Genomic DNA, 27,426 nt, shown 5'->3' on the forward strand with positions numbered 1-27,426 from the left:
GGGCCGCACTAATGGTCACCCGACCAAATGATCCCTTATCAATTATACATATTTTTTTATCAAGGATTTTGACACATTATTGTTGATACTGAGTTATTAATGTAAATTATATTATCAACTAAACCAAACCATATTATCATTTATGAAATCGGCGAGTTTTGAGAAAAAGCTTTTTAAAAACTTTTTTTAAAAAATACCTTTTATTTTCATAATTTTCTAAGAACTTTTTTTACCCAGATATCATTTTTTTCTCTCTCATTTTATATAGACGGTACAGTCTGAATCAGTCTAATCATATTGTTTTTACACGGTATTATAATGTTTCTAATAAAATATTATTAAAATATTGTAAAACTATACAAAAATATTGTGTTATAGTATTTTCTTAACATTATGTTACTATGACTGTCCAAAAGCACAGTGCTATATGGATCGGTCTGAACCAATATTTTTTTTGACATTGCCAAAAATATTATAACACAATGTAAAAATTCATAACATAATATTTTTATACTATACTGTGGTATTTTTATGATATTATTAAAAACACTATAACATAGTATAAAAATACTATAATTAATGAGTATATTAAAAAAATGACTAAATGTTAAATTAAAAGCATTTCAGATATTAGATAGAAAAGAGATGAGAATTTTGAAAACGAGAGATAATTCTCAGGAAAAACTAAGACAAAAAACCTTTTTTGGAATTCGCCCTTAAAATTAACTTAATGTTATATATATATATATATATATATATTTATTTATTTTTTGTGTGTGTGTGTAATGTTCGAAAAGTATTTGTACAAATCGGCTGGGCGATGGAGGACGCATTGATCCCTCTTAATGTATGTTTCAATCTCTCGTTTGGCGCTTTGCTATTGCAGAGGCGCCGGAGGGCTTTATTAGGGTTTTTGAGTTGAGCTCTGTCGTCGTGGTTTCTCTTCCGCCACCGAAACCGCTGATTCGTGGTCTGTAGTCGTCGGGGTCTAAAGCGCAAGTTCCTCGGAATGGAGATGGACGATGCTCCGAGCAATTTCGACCCCCAAGATCTCAGCAGCAGGGAGCAGTATCGTCGCTACAGGTGAACACCCCAACCTTTTCTTTGACACATATCTTATCATTTGCTTTCCTCGTTCCCTGACGGTCCCGCTAGGGTTCGGCATCGTCTTCTCCCTATTTGAACAAATTACACTCCGCATCGATCAAGAAGTACCTTGAAATTGTGATGTTTTGGCGCGGTCTCAACACTAATCCGCGATGTCCGTTCTCATGGCTTCGTATGTCGAGACGTGTGTTAGTGACAGTGATTGCAAGAGAGCAACAGAAAAATTTGAGACCTGCTTCTGGTATCTGATCTTTGGTGATATTGATTTGAGGTTGGATACGGGTCCAGCATTCGATGTTTGTTGTCATCGTGAGGTTTCTTTAAATTATACGGTGAAGGAGAGGTTTGCATAGTGTTTAGAATGTAAGGTGACACTAGATGCTTTTGCATTTGTTTTTTTATTACGTTTGTGACATTAGCCAAAAAGGGTTATTAGATGTGCATTTGATGAAAAATCAGAGTGATAGTGTTCCATATCCTTGTTTCACACGAAATTCATAAATTGGAACAATAAATTACTCTTGCCACTTAACAAAATATAAAACTTGTAATGTCATCGACACATCTTCTGGTTGTTTAGTGCTTGTATGGCATGAGGAGCAACAGAAACGTTGCTATGTTCATGTGACTCGAGCATCGTGCTGGCAAAAATTAGATGCCAGTATGTTACAAAGAAAGACACATATGTGTTGAGTGTTATCGAGCTAAACAAGCAGGTGTGGTTTTTATGATTTTTACAATTAGAACTTCTGGATCCCACTTATTGATATGGGGTACAACTTTTGTTGTTTAAGTATGGCATAATCTTATGATTTTATTGTTTCACTTACATTAGGCTATCTAGTTCGCATGACAACCAGAACATGACTACATGTTTATATTGTACAGGAAAAGGCAATCGACCTCAAACATTTCGCCACTCGTAGGACATTCAGTGTCAAAGTTTTCTGAGGCAAGATTGTTATATGAAGGAAACAATATTCAACGACGGCCTAACACCGCACTTCTCCTTGAAGAGATCAAACAGGAAGTAGACAATTTCGATACTGATGCTTCATGGAAAAGACGAGCATCAATTGATAGTCATGCAGTGTCAGAAGTGAAATTTGGTGATTCATTACGCCAAGGAGTAAGCCATGCGCTAAAAATTGGCAAACATGAAGATGAGGCATTACTAGAAGCTGGAGAGTCAACTTTTACATTATTTGCCTCTCTCCTAGACTCTGCACTTCAAGGTTAGTATGGTGATATGGGGAATCGTCTACCCCTCATGTTGGTGGCAATCCTATGTTCAGATTTTTCAATGCAGATCAAATCAGGTCCTATTTCTTTAATTTAAAGAATAGAAACAATGTAGTTATTGATACAATGATACAATGGAGTATGTTTGATACTGGCTGTTGTTGGTGTTTAGTAACAGTGACAAGCCTGTCAATTGTGTTGAATTGACTTACTTAAAATTTGGACCAATCTCCTAATAAGTAGCTTTTTTGTTTTGTATTTAGAGAATGCAATTTCATAATTCAGGAATTATGTTGGTAGTGCTGGTTGATGCTGGTTGATGCTGATCATGGTGCTACTCTTCTAGATAGTTAAGGTTTGGTGTCTAGGTGCAAACTTGGAAGACCTTGCCTATCAGGATAATAATTGCAATAATTTTCTTTGTCTGGGATTGTATCATTCGTTATATGCTGCATTAGACAAAATAAAAGATGAAAAATGGGAAGAAAAAATAGAGTAGATAGAAGAGGAGGTTTCCTTGCATCATGGAAACAGGGTGATAAGTTTTCCTGTTAGTTCACATCTCAGATACATTTTTAGATTTTTAAGTTCCTTTCGGTGGCTACTGATTATAATGGATCTCTTTTTCTTCACAGAACACTCAGATTTTGTGATGATTGTTATTACAAGTAAACCTGACTCTACCGGTGTATATATGTTTTAACATTGTCGTGCGTATCACAGGGTTGATGCCCTTTGCTGATCTCATTTTGCGTTTTGAGAAGGCATGTCGGAGTGTCTCTGAGTCAATCAGGTCTGTTTTGCACCTAAATCAGACTCTGCTTTTATATATTTGTTAGTCCGGGTGTTAATGAACACTATGGTGGGTTGCATTTTATCTCAAAAATCTAAAGATTGTTGTTCCGTCATCTTGTGATATTACCCTAAGTAGAGTTTGGTGGTGGGTAAAGATCCAATTAGTTGACACCAAACAGTAGGGACATTATGACTTTTTATTGTCTCAGTACATTCCTTGTTATGTGTTGATTAATTTGATTTCTTTGATTAATTCAGCTTGTGCTATCCCCCTTGATCTTTATTTCCTAGGAGTAATTCTCGATATAGTATTGCACATATTTTGTGTTTTCTAGAAATTTAAATAAATAATCTGGTTGCCTTTGAAAACACTATAAGCATATGTAATTTGGAAAATAAATTCGACTCTGGTTTTTGGTGATAGATATAACTTCAGTTCAGCATACAATATCTTGGAGGAGTATTGGTTTCAGCAAATTTGGTATCTAAAGTGATGTTGGCCATCTTGGATTTAGTTCAGAAATGTTGTCGAAGATAACTGTGGTATTATGCTTATTGCTAATATTCAAAGTCTCATGAAATTGGTGAAATGTCTCTAGACTTGATCGGTGCTGTTGTATTATGAATGATAGGGTGGAACCTAAGCTGATGTGGTAAACATGGAAAGCATGGAAATTATTTCACAATACACTTAGCATACCAGGCGGGTGCAAACCATTGCAACTAGGTATTGGGATGTCGAGTACCACCCAGTTTGCAGACATTATGCTGTAGACCAATTATTTTATTCATTAACTGGTTTGGATCAACTTAAACTTTTGATATCTACCATATTTCATGTGTGTTCTATTCTATCCTCTTTCTTCCCTTTATACTTTTGTCTGGTTGGCTTTTACCTTTGGATATTGGCCTGCCACTGGTGCCTCTTCCCTTGGCACCTCCTCTCACACATTAATGGTGGGCAATCGTTGAGGATTTGACAGTGAGTTGGAGGGAAGTTGAGAAAGAGGAGAAAAAGTGGGGTAATAGAGGTATATATGATATTATGATGTACCATTCTTTTCCTTATTATTATTAGTCTATTACTGTTATTCTATTCACTGTTATGTTTCTTTGCTTTCTCACTATATTTGGCTGTTGCATTATGCAGAATATAACACTAACTTTAAAGCTAATTTGTGAAAAATATTTCCGTTGATGATTTAGATATTGATGTATAGTAAATGCAATATAATTTAGATTCATTTTATATTATATTGACTCGTGGTTTCATTGTCTGGCTTCCTTTAGTAAGATGCATTTGTTACTTTGTGACATGCACTGAGGGTGACGGGTCCCTGCAGCCTCAATGTACTTTGGGTCTCTAACTCTATTGAAGCTTAATTCTTGTGTAGACAGAATTTAATCAATTTGAAAACATTTAAATCAAGAAATGAATAAATTGGAAAGTTGCATAGTCAAAACTATTAAAATATCATTCTTCGTTGTGATGAAATCAATGATGAACTGATAAGAATTTTCTTTAATATGATATTTCAATTCACTCTATGAAACATTTTGGTAAATGTACATCCTAAGAAGAGTTAGCAGATTTTTTTTTTGGTAAATTAATTCCTCATAGTTCCAAGGCATAGATGTTCTTTGTGACTTTTTGCTCAATTTGCTGTTAATGCAGGTGTGGTAGTACTGGGAGGCACCGGGTGGTAGAGGACAGAATCATGCAGCAAAAGGCTCGTCTTTTGCTTGATGAGGCAGCTTCTTGGTCACTTCTTTGGTATCTCTTTGGAAAAGGAAATTACTCTATGTCCATAAAAATCATCTGAGCTTTTAACCTGTATTTTAGCTGGGTTTCTTGTCATGTGGCATCTGGATGTTCATTATAATCTATGACATGTTTGCAGTCTTTTTCTGTTAAAGTCTAAGATATCAGGATATAGGAATTCCTTTTTCAATTTAATTTTTTGTAGAAGTGAAAATATGCATATTGTTTGGTTTTATCTTGAACAATTTTTTGCTTCTACAGTTTATGTTCTTCAAAAAGCGATCCCATTGTATTACATTCAATGGAATCTTGGAGTGACGTTGTTTCCTATTGTATTTGTTTTTCTTTTTAAAGAAAGCAACCTTCAATTAAAAGCCTGTGACAACATCAGTCCCCCAAAAAATACAAAATTCTCCTCCAATGCTGGAGGAGAACAAAAAAGCCTTGCCTGATTAGCGAGGGTATGACCAGTAGTGTTGTTTGTCCTGTTAACATGCTCAAACCACAAAATATTGACAGACTCAGCTAATTTGAAGATATCAGAACAGATATTACGGCGCTGCCAAGGAATAGGCCTATCTCTATTACATATCAACACAGCCTCTAAAGAGTTAGATTTGACAGTGAAGTTGGAAAAATTCGGTTGAGCAGCCAAGTTTAATGTGTCCCAAATGGCCCATAGTTCTGCTTGGAGAGAACTAGAAGCTTGATGTGTGATGCTTCCCTCATATATGTTGACCCCATTGTGATCTACAAACAGAAACCAGTTCCTGCATTAGACTTCGGGTTAGTGAAGGAGCCATCGCAAAAAAACAGCAAGGGAGAGAGTGCTTGGATTCTGTTCCTGAAGGGGAGAAGAAAAGAGTTGTCCTCAGGGGCCTGGGTTTGGTTTTGATGATCATTGCACTTGAGGGTTGAGCGAAATTTAAACCAGATGGTAAGAGGCTGGGAATGACGGTTACTGAACTTGGTTTCATTCCTGTTCTTCCAAATGAACCAAAGAAAGGTAACAATAACAGAAGTAGTGTTGACTGAAAACTGCCTTCCTCTTTGTTCTCCTTCCCTTAGCCAGTCCCCATTAGCCCATTCATGCATGAAAGAATAGTTGAAACCCAGTTTTGACTGTAAGAGATCCAAATAGGATTTAGCAAAGTGATAAGTGAAAAAAATGTGTTCAGCAGAATCAACCCTCCCATGATAGACACAACATTGATCCACATAGCAGCGAATCATGTTTGAAAACCACAAAGAGGTAGGCAGTCTTCCCCAAAGGAGTTTTCACAAAAAGATTTTGATTCTAGGAAGAACAATCAGCCCCTATACAGCCTTCTAGCCAAACCAATTCTTCCCATGGTCAAGATGCTTATCCCTCAAGAACTGTTAGATGCTCTATGATGTCGCTAACCCTTGCGGGTGAGGACACCAAACCCAGCTGTCATCATCATTGGACTCGGAGGTTAGGTGTATACCTGATATCTTACCAACTAGATGTGGATGAAAAATTTTGTTATCTGCATATTCCATCTTCTTTGGATTATCAAGTCATTAACACAGTACAAGTCATTGGCATAGTCACAGTTGATGAAGGTTGCCCATTTACTTAAAAGAATACAAGATATCCAAGGGTCTTCCAAAGTCTAATCGCTAAACACAAACCAACTATTATCGTGAGCCCCTCTTTAATATCATGGATGGTACAGGTTGTACCTTTCCAGATTGGGGAAGCTCGTTTCCCCCTAAATCCTCCTTCAGCAGTCTAGCCCAGAGAGAGTTGGACCTATTCAGGATCAGGAGAATGCGCCTAGCATTAACAGCATATCTAGCTATATTAATGTCCCTTACACCTAAGCCTCTAGAGTCTTTAGGTGCAGTGATATGATTCCAGCTAAGCAGCCGGAGTTTTCTATGGGTGGAGGTGTGAGAAGAAAGATTTGCTGTGCTTAGATATGTTGTTGGCAAATTTGTTGGTGGTCTAGCAACTCGCGATAGAATGGAGAGGAATGGAGTTAAGGACTGAATTTATCAGGATAACTTTACCAGCTTGTGACAGGAGGTGTTTCTGCCACCCATTAATCTTGCTAAGGGACTTGTCTATAATTTTTGTTTGGATATTGGTGGGGAGGCGATTGTGAGCTAGAAAAGTACCAAAGTAAGGAATAGGCCAGCTTCCTTCCATGAACTCTAGGGTGCTGCAAACCCTGTGCTTGATTTCCGCAGCGCAGTGCTTGGGGGAAAAAAACAGCAGATTTCCCTTTGTTGATGTTAAGCCCTGTCAGAGTGGAGTATAATCTGAAGACCTTGGAGAGATGCTTGCATGAGTTAGGGGTTGCTCTAATGGTGATAAGAACATCATCTGCAAAGACAAGATGCAAAATTTTAATGTTTTTGACAGGGAATGGTTTGATTTTGTTCTGATTTACATTCAAGTTCAAAAGGAAAGAGAGAAGTTGTTGGACAATAACAAAAATGTAGGAGGACATTGGATCTCCCTGCCAAATCCTCGGTGACTTTTCAACCATCTAGAGCTGAAGTTCTTGATGTTGCATTTGAATTTACGGCAAGTAACACCGGCCATGACCCAATCAATTAGCCTTTGGGGGAAGTTCATCATGCCAACAGTCCTTGCCAAAGGAGACCAAGATAGGGAATCAAAGGCCTTTTGCAAGTCTATCTTCATCATAATGAGGGGTTTTTTGCCGTGCGAATCGTACATCGAGTGGGTGAGCTCTTGGGCAATGGTGATATTGTCATGGATACACCTTCTCGGGATAAAAGCGAACTGTTCTTGCTTGATGCGGCTACCAAGAAGGGGTTTGATGTGATTAGCAAGAACCTTAGAAAGGGGTTTGTAAATGACATTACACAAGGCGATGGGGTGGAAGTCATTGATGCGAAGGGGACCCTCCTTCTTGGGGATGAAAACTAAAATAGTTTCCCCCCCAACTGTTCAGAAGGATAATAGTCTTGTGGAATTCCTTAGAGGCTGAGAATATGTAGGGCTTGAGTAGCTCCCAAAAGTGGATGAAAAACTTTATTGTGTTGTTATGAACTTAGTTGGAATTGTCTAAGTTGTGAGTCACCCTTGCATTATTTGTCCATAAAAGGTTAGCCTAGTTGCAACCTCGCTCAGGTTTTGAAGGGCCTGTAAAAGAGAAAATTGATTAATTCAGAAAATGAGCAATAGACAAGTCTTGACGTCTCGTAAAAAGGTCAACTTCACAAGCAATTCAAGAAACACTTGGTGTGCAAGAGAGAAAAGAGAGAAAGGAGAAAATAAGGACTTTAGAAGACAAACGAATAGTTGCAAGTCCATAAACGATAGAGTGTTAGGCGCATTGGCAAGTCCCTATAGGTTTTATGTGCAAACTTGTGAACTAAATCAATATCCAATACTGTCTCAAACCCCCATCTAGCCCTATGCAACTCGGGTAGTTCTAGGATGCTGAGATGGTTGATGTTTCGTATCGCACTGTAACTTGCAAAAAACAAGCCATGACATTCGAAAAATGGGCTGTTTTGAGGCACTTTTGCCCATTCTGGTGAGCGATTGCTTTGCAGCCATGCAAATGTTTTTACTCAGTTTTTAAGCAAAAACATACTAAAACAAGGCAAAACAGGCTACCAAATATATGTACAAGTAAACAAAAGTAACGAATAGTTTGTTGACAAAGGTGTTATGGATGCACGACGATCGTCTGTGATAGTGTAGCCATCCGGGCCTGGGCTTTTTCCCCGGCCCATCGACTTGAGGGCAGTAAGGATTTCAGGGTTAGAGAAATCAGAGGTCAGGCTGGACCACTTATTCGTACTAACCTGAGGGAGAGAGGGGCAATTAGACCAGTCCTCACTACTGCCTCCATGGTCATCCACCCAAAGGTTGGAGTACCAATCGGCAAAGTAATGACAGAAGGTGCTAGGGTCCTGCAAGCATTTCCCATTGTCAAGCTTTAAGAGTCTAACAGTTTTCAGGCATTTTCGAAGTCTGACCAAGTTATGAAAATACTTGGTATTCTTATCACCTTCCTCAACCCACTGGACCTTGGTTCTCGACCACCACTTGATATGGATTTCTCTATTCAATGCCATATGCTTGTTATATAACCCATTTGTCTATTCAGGCATAATTCCTAAGTTCACCCATTTGTCTATTCAGGCATAATTCCTAAGTTCTCCTTGGACTTGTTCTTCATCTGCTTAGAAATAGAGTGAAGATTCTTTTCAAGATTGTCAACATGAGTTCTGTCCCCAGTGGATTAGACTCTGGAGGTTGTTGTGAAGCAAGACCAGGCATCAGGACAGTTGACCTCAGTCGGCCAAGGGTTTTGGAAGACATGATTGAGGCTATTGTATTCAAGCCAGTGAGGCTCAAAGCGGAAAGGCTTTTTGGTTCTTATCCTAACCTGATCAGTGGAGATCTTAATAAGGGCAAGTGGTCAGATGCTATACAAGGCAAATGGAAAACAGATGCTCCACTAGATGCTATAGTATTCTAGTGTACATGTTAATATGAATTTTTTGTAGAGATAATAAAATTTTCTCTCGTTCTAAATATTGTTCACAAAGTTATACCAGACTTCAAAAACACACTGATTGTGGAAGTTCTTTGTTGAGAGATCCTTCAAACTGAAAACTCAGGTCTGAACAAATAAATCTAGCTATCTGTTTGAACCAGTCTTGCTCTGCTTTCATCTCAGTTATCAGACAAAATCTAAATCTGTTAATTTTATACCTTATTCATCCACAGCAAGATTTTTTCTTTGAATTCTCATATCATCAATTTAGATTTTGTTAATAATCATACCTTTCCTGCATAATCTTTCATAAAACTTAAACCACTTTAGGCAGTCCTGACTATCCTGTAATATCTTTCTTCTTTCATTCATCCTAGATTGTCTCTGTGTTCCATGGTTCTGCTCAGCTTATGCAGTGTGGACAGTTAGAAATATAGGTCCATTGCAATTTGTTCTATATCGTGTGTGATATCATGTTCAGTCTCAGTTTGCGTCTTTTAACTGCCCAACATATGAGCTCAAATATTTATGAGAGAACTTTTTGGTTGGAGGCTAAATTGATTGTTTGAGGAATTAATTGGGATATTTGGCAGTTCGCAAATGGTTGCACACTACAACGGAATGGAGGTTCATGGTAGGGATTATGGTGGTGGTGAGTTCATCTAAATAAACCAATATTGGAGTCAAACAATTGATTAGAAGTTAGGAATGAATATTGGGGTATGATAAGGAGATGACAATGGATGATGTGGGCAAGAGTACACGGGCAGAGGAGAAGACAATGGACAAAAGTGAATGGAGGGGGTTACTAAAGCAGAAAGCATTCTGATTAGGCAAAAGCAAGATTATGTTTTAAATAATGTTAACTTCTTGCACCTTTTTTGTCTCTTTATTGGCATAATTAGTTGGATATGCTCGCCTCCATCCTACTGGATTCTTACATGCTTGCTTAGGGAGTAAATGAAACCATTTAATCAGTTTGGATGTGTGTCACTGAAACTTAAGATTCACCCTTAAATTGGTTTGTGCTGTACATGGACTTCTGTGATATATTATTCCATATCACTGGATGTTGCATGTTTAAGAAGTTTATTTATTTATTACTAAGTTCACATCATCAGTGAGATAATGATCAGATTGTTTTTCATATGGACTTCATTCTTCTGCTTTTAGCATGTGTATTTGCTACAAAAGATATGCGGGCCTCTTTACTAGACTTTTTAGTTTTTACATGTGTATCTGCTACAACAGATATGTGATTCTGTTTGCTAGGAAAATTATATTCCATGGGACATGATACTTCCTGAAGTTTTAGCTTTTCTATATTTGAATTGGTTTCACCATACTGCAGGAAATGAAGAGCTTCCTGGAAACCTCCTTGTGGTAATTATGATGAAAATTCTATCTTCCTTATTCTTTTTTAGACTTAATGAAGCATTTTGACTCTTTTTGCTTAAACTGTGCAATGTTTGTTATTCTTTGCAGACACCAACAACATCACATCAGGAAGCCTGCCGTTTTGTAATGATGGATCATACGGCACAACTATGCCTTCGAATTGTCCTTTGGCTAGAAGGTCTTGCCTCAGAATCTCTTGATTTAGCAAAGAAGGTGTGCTATTTTATGTGCATTAATGTGAAGGTTTAAGGCTATTTTATGCTGAATGAGATAGATTTTTTTGATGGTAAATAGCACTGCTAGCTGTGAGGAATTGAACTTGAATATTCAATCTTTGGAGAAGTGATGGCATTTAAAAGGCTGAGTTAACATCGAGATAAAGTTACTGTATATAGTATTTATTAGTTATTAGGACAGTCCTATATAATCAAATGACATGGTAGGACTTTGATTCTATGGTTCCACCTTAATTACCCAGCTTTTACTCTCTTTTATATCAAAAATGTAAAATGTGCAGGTTTAAGATAATCATTGGTTGTTTTTCCACCACTGGTTTCGGAGATCTTTGATCCAGGGTTGTGAACTCAGTTTGTACCAACATTTGGCTGGGTGTTGGACCAGTACAGTACGTGTGGGTGCAGACCAAAAATTCTACGTGTTCATATATGTGGCTGTTGGATTTGCGTGGGAGTGAAAAAGAAACACAGAGGGGGATGATATATATGTATGTATATATATATATATGTATGTATATATATATATATGTATGTATATATATATATATACACACACACACATACATACATACATACATACACCTAGTCCTATTGTTCTTTTCACTTGGAGTCTTAGAATTAAACTTCTTCCTCTTCATCGTTACCTTTCTTGCTAATTGCAGAGGAAAGAATGACCACCATTCAGACCTTTCAAAGATTCAATGATTTGAATCTCTGAAACTTAAATTTGTGTGTGTCTTAAATAGTGGATCTCGTTCTAACTTCAAGAATAAAAAGAAAGAACCCATAATAAGGGCATATTCCTAGACAGGCACATTTGGTTGGTACCCTCAATATGCCACAATTATTTAATTGCTTGTTACAAATATTAAATCAATTGAAGCCATACATTTTGGTGGTGGTGTTTTTCCGTCACAACCTTGAGTTCATCTTTTAACTTTTTTGTTCATCTGCTCTTAATACTGTAATAAAGGACCGCGTACTGCCTAAAATCCATCTAGTGTTAAAACTGAAATAAGGGATCATATACTGCCTAAAAGTTGGTTTTTCTTTTGTCTTTGTTAATGGTTGAAGCCTAAAAGGCTAATTAAACTGTTACCAAGCACTATAATGGCATCATAAGTTTGTGATTATGTCTAACCATTCTTTACTGGCTTGCTAGAGTACTATTTTGTAGATGAGAAGGTTTCCTGTTGATTCCCTATTTTTTCAACACCTTCCATGCACTGGTTAAAGCTAAGTAAGGGCCCATGGGTTCTTGATAGCTGCTTTTGTTTTTAATACACCCTAACATAGCCACCAAACATTTGAAGCAAACATCATATATCTATCACTATGTTGGTTTAATCTTTATTATTGAGTTATTTTTTTCTTTCAGGTGAGAGGGTCTCATGTTGGCTCCTATTTTCCAAGCTCTGGTGTTTGGCATCATACACAGAGGTATTTAAAGAAAATGAGTGGTGATCCAGCGATAGTTCAGCACATGGATTTTGATGCCTCAACACGTGAAGTAGCTCAACCAATTTTGGATGACAAAGTACTTTAAACTTCATCTCATATTTAGCTTATGTGATCAGTGTTTTATATTTTACTATTTAGATGCTCTGTTATCAACATACTGTAGCTGATGCAATCTTTTTGTTGGTAATTTTCTCAATTTGCTGGACTTAAATTGTTTTGTAAATGGCTGTGCAACATATTTGATCTCCTGTATCAGTTAACTGTCCATATTGTTTGATTTGTGCTACATTATATTTCTGTCATTGTCTTGTTATTAATTTAGTTTCTTTATTCTGATGTTTAAAATGGAATTACTTGCATGCATCTACTGTTAGAAAAGACATTATTTGAGTGGGATTTTTGTCTGAGTTCATACTTCCATCCCTCATGTTTTATTACAGGTTTGTTTTTTGCTGTTACAAATACATTTTCATCTGTATTGATAGAATTGACTCAGAGCTCATCATCTCAGATGTTGAATATGCTATTTGCACTGTTACCAACATTGTTTGGACGGCTGAGGGTCGGAAGAATTTTGCTGAAGCCAAGAATGTTTTTCCATTTACAATAATTAGCTGGAAGAAAACCATCAATATAGCTATCTAGAGAACTTATATCTTATACACCACTATTTACCTGGACAGGGTCCCACCACTTTAGATATGTGAGAGACTGCATCACTCAGAAAAGTGATGCAGCTAAATGACATCCCTATACTGGTGCTACATGTTTCTGTTCTCTTGGATCTTGTAATATTCTCCTGGATTCTCTTCAGAAAAGCAATGCAGCTGAATGACATTTTCCTATAGCTGTACTATATGTTTTAGTTCTCTCTGATCCTATATTATTCTCCCACTATCTCTCTGATCCCATATTTTTGTTGTGGCTACATTTATTGCTATGTTAGCTTTACTATAGTTCAGGTACGAAAGACGGCGGAGTACATCTATAGACTTGAACTAATGATAAGGAATGTAGTCTGGGATTTAGGTGATACTAGTCGCAACTTAAGCAGAAGATCAAGGAGTTTTCACTTTTTAACTTGCATGTCTTGCTCTCTAGAGGCTGATTTAGGCTTTATATGAATATTTCTAAAAAATGAGCTTTTTTGTAGCCTAGGGATAGCAAATACAGATGCTATGTGCTTATAATGGGTCATGGAAAATTTTGGAGTGAATAAATGTAATGTCCTCCAAAATCCCACATAAATTTTGAATATTTGTGTCATGTAGACCTTAACAAGGACATCGATGATATGATTGTACATGATTTTCATTCCCTATTAGTCTTTGTAGTAAAGATTGCTTTTTAGTTGATATTGCAACTTTCATGCCTTCTTCTATCTGTCATAAATGATTACATGAATGCTTGCTGGTAATGTAAACAGAAGCAAGATGAATTATTACTGGAAGATATCTGGACTTTACTTCGAGCAGGGAGATTGGAAGAGGCATGCGAATTATGTCGTTCTGCAGGGCAGGTTGGCAATGTATACTGTATTTGTGAAACTTTACCTGACCATTTGCATAAAAAGTATTTCTTTCATTTGGTTTGACTGTTCAGCCTTGGAGAGCTGCAAGTCTTTGCCCCTTTGGAGGGTTTGATTATTTCCCTTCTGTTGAAGCCATGCACAAAAATGGTAAGATGAGAACTTTGCAAGCCTTTGAATTGGAAAGTGGCATAGGTCACCAATGGCGTCTTTGGAGGTGGGCATCATATTGTGCCTCGGAGGTATGACTTCTTATTGAGTTCCTTTTTTTTTTGCTGTATTTTTTGAGTTCATCTTCTTCCAATCCCGATTCAATCTTGCAAGATAAGGAAAAAATGTTATTCTTTTGATGTATCTTTATTCTACTATTGCCTATTTATGTCGTTTAAACCCAGTTTTAATAACCTTGATGGAGATGTCAGAGAGCTGGATTGGGAGGGCATTGTTCAATGTGTTTCAATTTTTGTTGAGATATATAATATGATATATTATGTAATATATAACATAATAATATAAATATTTAAATAATCTTCTACTTCATGTTTTGTTGAATATTTAACTTTCTAGAAAGGCATATAAAATCAAGATGTAACGAATTAAACTTTGTAAAAGAAATATTTAATGTAAGAAGTTCTTACATTAAATATAGTGAAGAATAATTCAAAAGAGGGTGAAGCATGGTGTAGGAAAGTTGTTTCTCTATGATCTAAGTGATTAGAATTAGAGTCATAGAAACAATTTCTTGCTTGTACAGATGACACTGTTACACTTCCTGAAACCTCATAATGTCAGGGAACTCCTGCATTGGCCTACCCCTATATAATGGAGATAGAAATATTAAAGTTGATTTTTATGTATTTATTACAAAAATAATTAGTAATCATATTATACAAAGACAACTTTATAACTAGCAGTTCTATACAAGTCATACAGAAGGTGTAAAACTTATTCACCTGTAACTTTGATGATAGCAATGAACACCATTGTACTCCAATGCTTCTTTAATCAATGTGCATCAACTGTTAGGTGATGCAAAGACAAATAAAGGATAATTTCTTTAAAGACTGCCCATGAAATTTCATATCAATTATGGATACCATTATATTTCCTTTTTTTCTGACATATCTATTCTCTTAAAAGGTTAAGAAACTTTGCAACAATGGTGACTGTTATAGAGAATAGTAGCAGCATGTTCTCTGTTTTACACTTACAATAGTTGGTATCTCTTTTGTCTTTTCATTTTATCTTTTGTCTTCTTCTCCTTCCACATTTCTTTTCTTTTTTTCTTTTGATAATGTCAGTTCACAAACAGTTGGCCTTCTCTGGTTGATTTTATAAATTCTAGTCGATTTGGACAATTTCTCTTTGTAAAGCTGAAAAACAATCAAATTCAAATCATAGACATACCATTGCATGTTTATGTATAACAATCAGTGCATGGCAAATCGGCACAAGATGGTCTAAGTGAATATATTTTGATATTAATTTTTAATTAAAATGGATTTTATCATTAGAAGCAAGATACATTAGGATATATTTCTAGTAAATGGAGGGTTTGAAATTGGATGAAGCAAAAAATAAGATTTTTGGTGAGTGATGGCCTTTCACCTATTGTTGACCAAAGCTGAGGTCTTCCATCTTGGTTCATATGGATAATTGCTGGTTAGATAGCAATCTGGAAGGAATATGACACATGAAGTGACAGCCCTTTTGGGTGTATTAAAGGAAAACCTTGTTTGTGCTATTTATCTACAGGTTTGGTAAAACTAAAATAGACCTGATTAAAATCCTAAAGGACAATGCTTGCCTATAAAGCTTGATAAAGAATTATTTTAGGGTTTTAGAAGGGTTCCCAGACTACGTTGATCCTTCACTGGTTGCAACTAACAAGGTGCAACCAGCAGAGTGGGTCCTAGAATTAGGAAAAGATCTTAAAGAGGAGGCAAGCTATATTAATTTTTTTTCACTTTGTTTCTGATTATATTTCTTCTCTCTCATTCCTCCAGCCATAAATTTTAGTATTCTGTCACTTCAAAGTTGATTTGATGCTTTTGCCATATATATCATGTTCAAATCTTATGCTTGTTTTGAGATAACAATCAACTGATTAAATATGAATTGCACTCCAAATGTCTCACAAAAATTTAACATATTTTAGATGATAAACTTGAACCCAATATAACTATAATATGGATTCAACTTGGACCCAACATAATAAGTTGATTTAATTTCAACCCAATCAGACTTAAAATGAACTTAATCTCAGGTCCGGATGTCACCAAAAACTAAATAAACAAAGAAGGAAAAGAAGGAAGAAATTGTATACTTTAATGGGAACATTAAACAGTGGATATTTTACAAAAGTCTATTCAAAGGAATCACTTGAAATATACATATGAAACCATTAATTATTAAAAGTATTAAATGATGAAATATTATATAGATAAAAGATATATATTACATTATTGAGCAAGATATAGAAGTTAAGTTCCGGTCTGCATTCTGATATCTGTAGACTTCGATTGGAACTTAAATTTTCGAATGGGTCTGGTCTTGGATTGATACCTACCAGATGAGACCTTGTGTCCAGATTGGATAAGGTTGTGTTTGATTTCAGGTCAGGTCCATATGTGGGTCTTAGTGCTATCACTACACAGGCATCTTGTGCCTCATCTCCTCACTATACAGGCAGCTTATGCGTCATCTCCTCATTACACAGGCAGCGTGTGCCTTGTCTCCTCAAGTTTATGCATCTGCTGTTCTGCTATTCTTGTCTAGTATCCCTTGCTTCAAGAAAAAATGACCTAATATTATTTATCTAGGATGTATTATTGACTCAGAACTGTTATTTCTGTCACCCTTGTTTTATATTGTGTTTGGTTTATGCTAACAGATTGATGCATAAAGTTGCCTAAGATTTTCAAGCTTAATTGCTGTTCACTTACATTTGATTGATCTTCATGTTCAGAAAATTGCAGAACAGGATGGTGGAAGGTATGAGATGGCTGTCTATGCTTCACAGTCTAGTAACTTGAGACGTTTGCTGCCTATCTGTACTGACTGGGAGGTAGTATTCTGTCAGTGTGCAAGGTTTTCATGATTTGTCATTCGTATTGCATATTGTCAATATTTAATTGTTAGATATATATTTGCTCACTTATTACTTTCTGGTCATTGCTACATGTATCTCATTTCATAAGGGTGTTCACTAGAACTAGTAATTAAACAGACATTGGATCCATACTTAATTTCCTGTTGGTGGTTTAGTCAGCTTGTTGGGCAATGGCAAAATCCTGGCTTGATGTCCAAGTTGACTCTATATTAGCTCAGTTTCAACAAGCTAGACTGGAAGGCAAACAATTTGGCGAAGATATAAATGGGTCTTCCATGCAAGGATTATCTTCTACAGCAAGTTCAGAAAACTGGCCATGTCATGTGCTTGATCAGCAACCACGGGATCTTCCAGCACTTCTTCAAAAACTTCATTCAAGGTTTGAAATGTGACAATGCTCGTCATTGCATCCCGGCTTCTACCTAATTTGTGTAAATTTGTTACTACTGCAGTGAAGTTGTACATGAAGCTGTCTCCAGAGCTTGTGAAGAACAGCATCGACAAATTGAGGTAAGGGATTCAGATTCATTTACATGATAAATCAAGGAAAAAAAATTTGGCGTTTGCTTGTAAAATAATTATAAAGGATATTTGAGTTTGTATTTGAGTCCCTGTACCAGAAATATGATGTAAAACAGCAAAGGATCCAGCTTTTATCTTGCTAACTATCTGCAACTATGGTTGGTCTTATGGTGCAAAAGAGGGTCCTTGTTACATTTTTCATTCTTATTTTACTGTTGTTTAGAAAAACATGTTCAATTATGCATACTTATGGTACTTTTACAAGGATCTACTGTGATCTCCATGTATAATTATGCATATCTAGTAATGCATGCTTAATTTGATACCTTGATGTCAATTATCCATCTTTTTTGTAACTCATAATTTCCTAGTATCAGATGCTCTTGCCTTCTTAGCACTAATGAAAGCAGCTGATTACATCATCTGTTGCAAGGTGGTAATTGTACCTTATCCTTCTGAATTGGTATACCAGTGTACCAATTGCATCAGTCTATTCTAGGATGTTAAACGATTTTTAGTTTCTTTTACTGGTGTTCTTTAGTGTTTTTGGTACCAGTATCTTGAACCCCAATATAAAGGTAGTAGTAAGAAAAAGTACACATGGATAAAGAGGTTCTTGGAGGAAAGGAAGACGGTGACATCTTGCTTATAAACAGTATTATGGTGATGGTTCTCTGACCCTCTGGTGTTATTGCACTAGAGAAAGCCAAATGGCTGGAGGGAGTTGGTGTTAGCACTTAGCAGAACACATTGTCGGAAAATAAATAAAACTCATTGTTGTTGTTGTGTTATTTTTTCAGTTTATGCTTTGTCTCTCTAAAACATATGTCTGTAGATGAATCTCATGCTGGGAGATATGGCACATCTTCTAGAGCTACTTTGGGCATGGATATCACCTTCAGAAGATAATCAGAATATCCTGAGGTATCGACATTTATAATTTTGATGCTTCCATATTTTCTTTTTATACTATTTTAGAGACTTCAATTGTGCTTTCTGGTAGAATTCTATTCTTAATTGGATATTGTCCACTTAGGCCTCATGGTGATCCTGAAATGTTACGCTTTGGAGCACATGTCGTTCTTGTTCTTCGGAATTTACTTGATGATGACATGAAGGATGCTTTCAAGGAGAAGCTTACGACTGTTGGTGATCTCATACTTCACATGTAAGCCATGTTTATACTTCTTTGTGTGATAGTGCAGTTTTTAAGTGCCCTGGTAGAATATGGCTATCTTTGGGGATTTCATCAGCTGAGGAGACAAATAATTAAGTCTCCCATAATGAATTCTGTAGTTAGGCATATTTTTGAGAGGCTTGGTCAGGTCAAGTCTTAAGCTGCTTTGGCAGTGGGGTGTAACTTTATATTCAAAAGTTTAATATCATTTTCATCTCTACTTACCAACCTAATTTCACCTAGGTTAAGACAACCTAAGTCTACCTAATTTAAATGGGTAGGTCAGCTACATGTCAAATTAAGATATACAACTCGTTTAATAGTTATCATTATTATTATAGGAATCATTACTATTAGCCTCTGCTTTGGTCTGTGATAGAGAACTGGGCTTGGTGGGCAGGGAGAGCCACGTGTTTGTGGAATCTGACATTGTTATGGAGATGAGTTGACGTTGTTTTATGCCTTGCCTTTTTCTCAATTTATTTCTTCTGTTCAAACATTCCATAACACTCATACATGATGGTTACAGGACTTGAACCCTTGACCTCTTAATTGCACACATTATGCCTTAACCATCAGAATATCTCCTTGGAGATGATGATATTTTCTTCACAGATATCAGAAATGGAGAGTAGTACTACCACAGCAGTAATAGTATTCTCTTTTACTATTGAGTGTGGAGTTAAAATGCATTAGAAATGTTTTTTCTTGAAATCTTGGCACCCGGGACCGGGTGATCATTGTATGATGCTGTTTCAATATTTAAAAGATCAACCCGTATGTGTGTCATAAGACAGAAAATAGAGAGAGAGTGAGATAGTTTGTTGAGGTTCACTTAATCACTGTATGACTCACTGCTTGAATTCTTTAAAAGCTAGGCCTATCTTCTTGTATAAAGTTATCTGAGATAGCTAGAGGGTGGAGTAGTACGGCATCAACAGCAACAGCTTCAAAAGCTAGGCCTTATCACTTCAAAGTAGCTTACTCAAGTCAAAACTGATCAATGTACAAGATCCTGCCTGATCACTTTAAAAGGTCTGCTTGATTGCACTTGGAGAGACATTTGAAACAGAGGGTGGAGTACTACTGCTGGAGCAACAACTATAAAGCGAGACCTGATAATTAAGCATCTTGATAATGAGGCTCCCAGGTCCAGGAGCATGATCTTTATGTTGTTACATTACCAGGTAGTATGCCTACTAGCATGGTGAATGGAATTGTCTGGTCCAGATTCGGTTGATCATTGTGTTAATATTGGTCAATTTTGACTAATATGGTTGAAGTTGAAAGTAAAATTGTTGGTTCAAGGATTGTATGACTGCAGTATGAGGATGATGACTTCAGTTTATGGTTGAGGGTTACTTAGGCAAGGCTTGAACAAGCGTGTAACTTGTATGGTTACCATGTGCGCTTTAGATTAAAATAAAATTTAGGAAGACAATTATAGGGTTGTTCATATTTTATGGATTACAATGTTTGGACCATTATATAGCATGTGCAAAACAAAGTTGAGATTACTAAGAAAAGAATGTTGAGAGAAATGCATGAAGTTACTACACAAAAAAGAATTAAAAACATTTGCATTTGTGATTATGAGCAATTAGTTGTTACAACTTTCAATAGTGTACAAAATGAGGATATATCATTTAAGATGATACGGACATCGACATTTCCTATTTTTGTTGACCTCAGTGCATAGTTTTTTTATCAATGGACTATACATAGACAATATAGTAAACACAAATGGTTTACAGTCCTAAAACTCTTGCAATCATCAATTTGTGACAGGTATGCAATGTATTTATTTTCTAAGCAACATGAGGAGTTGGTTGGAGTATATGCCTCTCAGCTTGCCCGTCACCTTTGTGTTGATCTCTTTGTCGAAATGATGGAGCTCAGACTAAACAGCAGGTAATGTTTATCTTTCATTACCTAATAGTTCAATATTTGTGATCAAGATTGTCACTATTGAAGTTAGCTAAAGATTATGCTTTGATGCGTAGAGTTTGTGGATAGATCTCATGATCCTTTCTGTAATATAACACATTCATTTGTTGGATAATAATGCCAGTGTTGCAGCATGTTACTGAACCTGAAATTTCTTGGTTGTATATATGTTTTTTATGTCCATATGTGATGCCTTCTAATTTGCTATGTTACATATATTTGATACGGGTTATCAGTGTAAAGAATGTTCTTTTTTTTTTCCAAATAATGAGGATGATGCTTTATTAGGGTCAAAGGTGAGTGCTGATTCTTGAGTCCTTAAAGTTGGAAATGAATGTGTTGTCCATAAAAGAGGGCAGTCAAGTGCTCAAGGCTCTTGTGACTGCAGAGTTTAGGGAGATTATATATGTGACCTTGCATGCCTGCAGAGTCTTTCTGCTGTTCAAAGTTTGGGCGACAAGTTGACAACATTGCTTCACTAGGGCCTCAGCTTTTGTTGTCTGTTGAAAATGTGAAAATTGTTTTAAACTCCTACAAAACATTCTAATAACATGTCTGGACAGACTTGAAGAAAGAGGATAATGCATTGGTTTATATAAAACACATTTACATTGCTGTAATCGAGGATTAAATTTTTGGCTGCCTATGAAGCCATGGCAGTGATATACTCATGGTCTGCCTTACTGGTCTGTATTGGTGACTGATCAGTTATCGGTACGGTACATACTGAGCTGTACCAAGTCATACCGAGCATATCATCACATGGTACATGGGGGCATATCAATGTACTGCCTATATCAGTCTCTTATCGGATTGGTACGTACTTTCCATACTGAGCAGTACATCGTACCAACGAACCTTGGATATAACTACCTTTTTTGTCTATATTACAGCGATATATGTATGTTGGGTTGTGCCATCTCTGTGACCCTTACATATTTCCTAAGTCCATCATTGAGGATCTGAATCTACCATGTAATATATTGAATATGTGCTTATCTAGTATGACCTCAAGAAGTTTTGCACTATTCTTAAGGTCATTTGTTATCTTTTCTTGTCCTTTGTTTTCTAAGATACAGTTGCTGACAAGTTTTCTGCTTTCCTGATGGTAGTATGCATGTTAAATACAAGCTCTTCCTTTTGGGTATGGAGTATCTACCTTTCTCTTCAGAAGATGACTCTAAGGCATGTTTTGAAGACATCCTAGAAAGGTTAGTCTACCAAAAAAACATGTGTACAAAGAAGTTGTTTTCTGTTAGAGAAACAAGCATAGCAACAAAATTTTTCATGCACAAATAACCTAGCAGGGTACTCTTGAGATCACGGGAAACGAAACCTAGCAAGCCTGTTGGAAAATTGTCTGATGTTGCGGAAGAGCATCGTTTGCAATCTCTTCAGAAAGCTATGGTTATTCAGTGGCTCTGTTTCACACCACCTTCTACTATAAGGGATGTTGAGGTTATCAGTGCAAAGCTTCTTATGAGGGCATTGATGCATAGGTAATTTATTTATGATAATTAACTGCTCGCTTATGCTTTATTTTGTGCAATATAACGGATGACATGCTTCTTGAAATAACATGTCTGATTTTGACTTTGATTCTTTCTGCTTCAGCAACACACTATTCAGGGAGTTTGCTCTGATATCTATGTGGAGAGTTCCTAAAATGCCAATTGGAGCTCATATGTTGCTCAGTTTCTTGGCGGAACCATTAAAACAGCCTAATTTTGATGAAGACGACGCCAGTGAGGATCTGCATGAGTTTGAAGACTGGGTATGCTTATTTTTCTCTTTTCTTCTTCAAATTACCTTGACAGTGTTTAGTGCAACATATCGGAATAAGATTCAGTTTTACTTCATTTGCTTTTTTTCATGATGATCAGCGTGAGTATTACGCATGCGATGCAACATATCGGAATTGGCTCAAGTTTGAGCTTGAGAATGCAGCTATTGCACCTGCTGAACTTTCTTCAGAAGAAAAGGATAGAGCTGCTGCCACAGCTTTAGAAACACTAGATTCTTCTCTGTCACTATTGCTGAGTAAGTTCAATTTTAAAGTTGAGTATGCTGGCTGGCTATTTGTATGTTTGTTTCTCTTCATGAAATGGATAGCTTCCTTTCGTCTTTATCTTAGTGTAAACCTGTTGTCGTCGTTATTTCCAGTTCTATTTTCTGTAATCTAATTGAAAGTTTTGAAGTACTTTGTACAAGTTCACAAACTGGAAACTTTCCTATGGAAAAGAAAAGAAAACTTGTGGAATATGGATCCTATTTAGTTCTGATTCTTTTCTTCAAGCCTACCTTGCATATCTCTAATGTGGCTAATAAGGACACTAAGATGATAAGATCTTCTCTGGGTAGAAATGATTCTGCCCAGGTAGGCTGGTGTTTGGTGAGCTAGTCTTTGTTTCTAATGCAAGGATCAGGGTGGGGTAAGAGTAATCAACTTAATATTGTCCACTTCAGCAAATGATGGTGGCTTTTGGAATTTTTCTTATGTTCAATCTGGCTAGACCTTTTGAGTTATGAATATTCTTAAAGGATTCTTTGTGTAACTCAAGAAAGATGGAACAAGTTTGCCACAGTTTGTGGAGGAATTCTAACATTTAAGCAGGGATTGAGCGTATAATTATTATTCCAGATGAAATTATCATATTCCAAATGTTTAAAAATGATGACCGAACTATATAGTTATCATATTCTTGCACAAATATAGGCAAATTAACCACATGAACAAGCTGGTTATTTACCCAAGCCAGCTTGACAGTATCAGGGGTCTTCTTAATCTGAATCTCAAACTGCTGCCAGAGCTTTGGTCCTTTATTATAAGTTTGAGTGACCCAACAAGATTGATTTGTATGCATGTCTTTGACTACCAACTTTGTAGCAGGGGCAACTAAAATAGGGTGACAACTCATTTAAGAGATCTTTCAGATTAAATTTTAATTGTGACCAACTGCAAGTCAATAATGAGGTTATAATAATGAGTTGATTACAGAATTTTGACTAGGATACCAGGACTTTGGGTAGTATCACGCAAGGGCCTATGCTGGTTCACTATGAGTTATTAAGGGTTACCATAATGTCACTCTGTTCTCTATTATGGCTTCTGTTAACCCTAGAGAAGCTATGAGTTATTATCTCCTTCCTTTTCTTCTCCTTCTATCATCTCTGCTTCGTGCGATGACTCAAGTGGCATGACAAATGTGATGGTAATAGCAAAGAAAATGACCACCAGTAGCTCTGCATCACTGTCAGTTCTTTTTCACTCCCATCCTATGGTTATGGCTTATGACAGTCCCAGCTCCTTTCACTCTACTTCGTGGTTGACAGATCAACTCGAATTTGGTAACATGAACCAGTTCCATCATGTCCAGCTGATTTCAACTAATTCTTACTGATAGAAAGGTGAAAAATATGCTGAAATCTGATTGACCTTGCCAATACTGGTACAGATTGGTCTTCATATTGAAATATGCTGAGAAAGGTGAACTGTGGTAGTCTCCCCTTCTCCAAACTACCTAGAGACTTCTTCACTTGCTTCCCTTCAGTGTCGACTTTTCAGACATTCGTGGAGAAGGTAGCCATGAGCCTCAGTGAAAACATCAAAGGGCATCATGATATCTGAGAACCTGAATGTTAAGCTTTTAGTCAAGTTCATAAAAGCTCAGTCTTCTAAAACCTGTTAATTTACAGCCTGGTTCTATTTAAACTGATATCTGCTTTCCTTGGATCATTTTCTTGATGGCAGAAGTTGCTACCAAAATGGTAAGAACTTCTATAACTTGATTTTAATGTTCAGATGTCAGTGGCTTAAAGAAGAGAAATTTGTAACTTGCCAAGTTTAAGAATTAGATCCAAACAGAAAATGGACATGTTTGGTCCTAAGATGATTTTGTGATATGAGGAGCTGTTACAGCAGAAATGGTAGTAGATCTGCAGTCAAATGAGAATGAAGAAGGAAGTAAGAATGCGAAGTACAGGAAGAAAACTTCACATGCTTTACAGTCTCATAATGTTCTATTGGAAAGTTACGAGTAGGGAAACATTCTATTGGAGGTCAAACTCATACTAGAAAAATAATTGGCATCTGTTCCAAGTAGTTCTTATGTGGTATTGAACTTTCTCAAACATTAATGACATTATTATATGTCTGGCATCAACAGGCCTTTTTTGCCAAATTATTTTCACTAATGTATCAATTTCTATTTATTAAGCTAATTATTTCAGGCTGTTCTCTAACCTATTCATATATGTGATGCAAATCTGACTTGAACTTTTGCTTTACTCCTGATTTAGGAGAAGGAAACCCATGGCTGAATGTTGCTCATGATAGAACATATGATCCAACAGAGGATATGTATATTGAATTGCATGCAACTGCAATGCTCTGTCTGCCTTCTGGTGAGTGCATGCTCCCAGATGCGACCTCTTGTACTACATTGACCAGTGCACTTTACTCCTCCGTCAGTGAAGATGACGTGTTAAAACGCCAATTGAGGGTATGTTTACATTTCTATTTTCTCGTTCCTTGGGGCATTTGCCTTTACAAGAATGCACTTCCTTCTGACAGCTTTTGCAATGCCACTTGAGATTTTTTATAATAATTCAACTCCCTATTGATTTTTTTGGTGGAGTCAGTTTGTTTGCTGATTACTATTTTATTTCCTCGAAGAATATTCAGGTGTTTGCCAGTTTTAGATGTAACTTGTAAGGATTTAATGCCATCTTAATGGAGAATTTAATGTTACTAGGATTCTTTTTATGATACATTTTCTGACAAGAAGCCAAAAGATACTCAACCTTGAGTTGAGCTTATTAGCAGTTCCTACCAGGTTAATACAACTTTTGTACATATTCTGCTCAATTCTTCAGTAATAAGGAAATCTATTTATGTTTAATGGCATATTTCCTAATGCTTGGATTTCTAGGTCTCGAATTTGGTTCAATTATTGATCTTTGCATGATCATTAACTTGCTGCTTCTTTTGTTGCACAAATGCTATGGGCTGCATGACCTTTTACATGAGCTATTAGGAAATAAATTTTTTTCGTGGTTGCTCAGTTTTGTGACATTCGAGTCTTCAGGTCAATGTTGCGGTTTCCTCAAGTGACAACTATCGCATTGAAGTAGCACTTCACTGCTTGGCAGTGAATGGTGATGGGCTTGGACTTCATGAAGCTAATGATGGAGGTCTTCTTGCTACTGTCATAGCTGCAGGTTTTAAAGGTATTGGATTACAAGCTTTTTAAGTAGTTCTTATTTCGTGTGAGAGTGATGTTGATCCTTTATAAAAGGTGAGCTTAATCGGATTACAAGCTTTTAAAGTAGTTCTTATTTCATGTGAGATTGATGTTAATCCTTTATAACAGGTGAGCTTAATCGGTTTCAACCTGGAGTTACAATGGAAATATCCCGGCTTGATGCTTGGTACTCATCCGAGGATGGTTCCTTCAGAAGCCCTGCTAATTACATAGTGAAGGGGCTTTGCCGAAGATGTTGCCTGCCAGAGCTCATCCTCCGATGTATGCAGGTTAGTTTAGAATATTCACCTGGTCCCTCTCTTTTTGTTTTTGCATAGCCTTTTTGTTACTAAAAGAGATTCCTTGAGTGGGTGGCTTATTTTGGTACCATCTTTCTTGTTCCATAGGTGTCAGTTTCTCTTGCTGAAACACGTGATTTAAAAGATCACCATAATGAATTAATTGAATTAGTTGCCTCCGACGAGTATGGGATTCTGCATTTGTTTAGTCAACACCAATTACAGGTATTCTTTCAACATTTTTCACTGATGTGCAAATACCATTGCTGTGGCTGCACCCTTTAAATTGTTTAAAATCTTCTCCAACTGTGTTTGTCATCTTCATTATGGATAACAAAAATAAAAAAAATTAACTAGATTGAAATGAATGTTTTTTCAGGAATTTTTATTGTTTGAAAGGGAATTTTCACTATACGGAATGGAGGTTGAAGAAGAGTCTGTCGTTGACACCTGATAGGTAGCCCCATGGTCCTCGTACGTAATGCTCGATTTCCTAAGGCACATTAGTATCTTGTTGCTTTTGTATGTCATCTATTACATTTAATTGGTTTCTTGTCTGTACATGGGAATCATGGGAATTTCCCGAATGATAAATTAGATACTTTGATTATGCCACATGTGAGCTGGTAAATTTGAGCCTGGAGAATATCTACTAATATTCTTTGCTGGAAATGGATAATCATTACTCGTGCATGTCACTGGAAGCTTTTTTTGGACAATGTGCTGTATGTTGTGAGAGCACTTCTTGTTTGCCATGATTTGGATCATAGATTCAGGCTTTTTCGTCCCTTTGGAAAAAAATTAAGTAACGTAATAAAAGCTTTGGATAAAAAGTGCAGTGGATTCATATATGAAATAAACAAGGCATATATATATATATTTATATATATGATTTAAAGTTGATTTTGGGGTATTCTTGTTTTTGGATTATTTCTGTTGATTTGGGGTTTTTCTTGAGAAGGATTTTACTGGATCTAAGAGCTGCTTTCCCAAGTTTCTTCGGCTTTAGATTTGTTTCCCGAGTAGAACGATGTGAGGAGGCAAAAAGAAAACAAAGATGGGTTTGAAGTGGGTTTTCGAGCGATC

General features: G+C 36.5%; 1 protein-coding gene across 1 annotated transcript; it reads left to right on the plus strand.

Annotated features, from left to right (window-relative positions):
* The first annotated feature begins 816 nt into the window (after nucleotides 1–816).
* LOC135597485 (nuclear pore complex protein NUP107-like) lies at nucleotides 817–27,038 on the plus strand. Its single transcript, XM_065090468.1, has 24 exons — nucleotides 817–1,083; nucleotides 1,996–2,342; nucleotides 3,073–3,142; nucleotides 4,820–4,933; nucleotides 10,767–10,800; nucleotides 10,903–11,028; nucleotides 12,430–12,588; nucleotides 13,939–14,031; nucleotides 14,115–14,282; nucleotides 17,009–17,107; nucleotides 17,308–17,531; nucleotides 17,605–17,662; nucleotides 18,510–18,598; nucleotides 18,711–18,842; nucleotides 20,640–20,762; nucleotides 21,911–22,009; nucleotides 22,106–22,297; nucleotides 22,413–22,572; nucleotides 22,682–22,838; nucleotides 25,098–25,300; nucleotides 25,886–26,027; nucleotides 26,171–26,331; nucleotides 26,449–26,565; nucleotides 26,720–27,038. The coding sequence occupies exons 1-24, from the start codon at nucleotides 1,010–1,012 to the stop codon at nucleotides 26,792–26,794; spliced, it is 3,216 nt and encodes a 1,071-aa protein (XP_064946540.1). The 5' UTR covers nucleotides 817–1,009; the 3' UTR covers nucleotides 26,795–27,038.
* Nucleotides 27,039–27,426: the final 388 nt, after the last annotated feature.

The sequence above is a fragment of the Musa acuminata genome, chromosome BXJ1-11, assembly GCF_036884655.1.
Source record: "Musa acuminata AAA Group cultivar baxijiao chromosome BXJ1-11, Cavendish_Baxijiao_AAA, whole genome shotgun sequence".
NCBI lineage: Eukaryota > Viridiplantae > Streptophyta > Magnoliopsida > Zingiberales > Musaceae > Musa > Musa acuminata.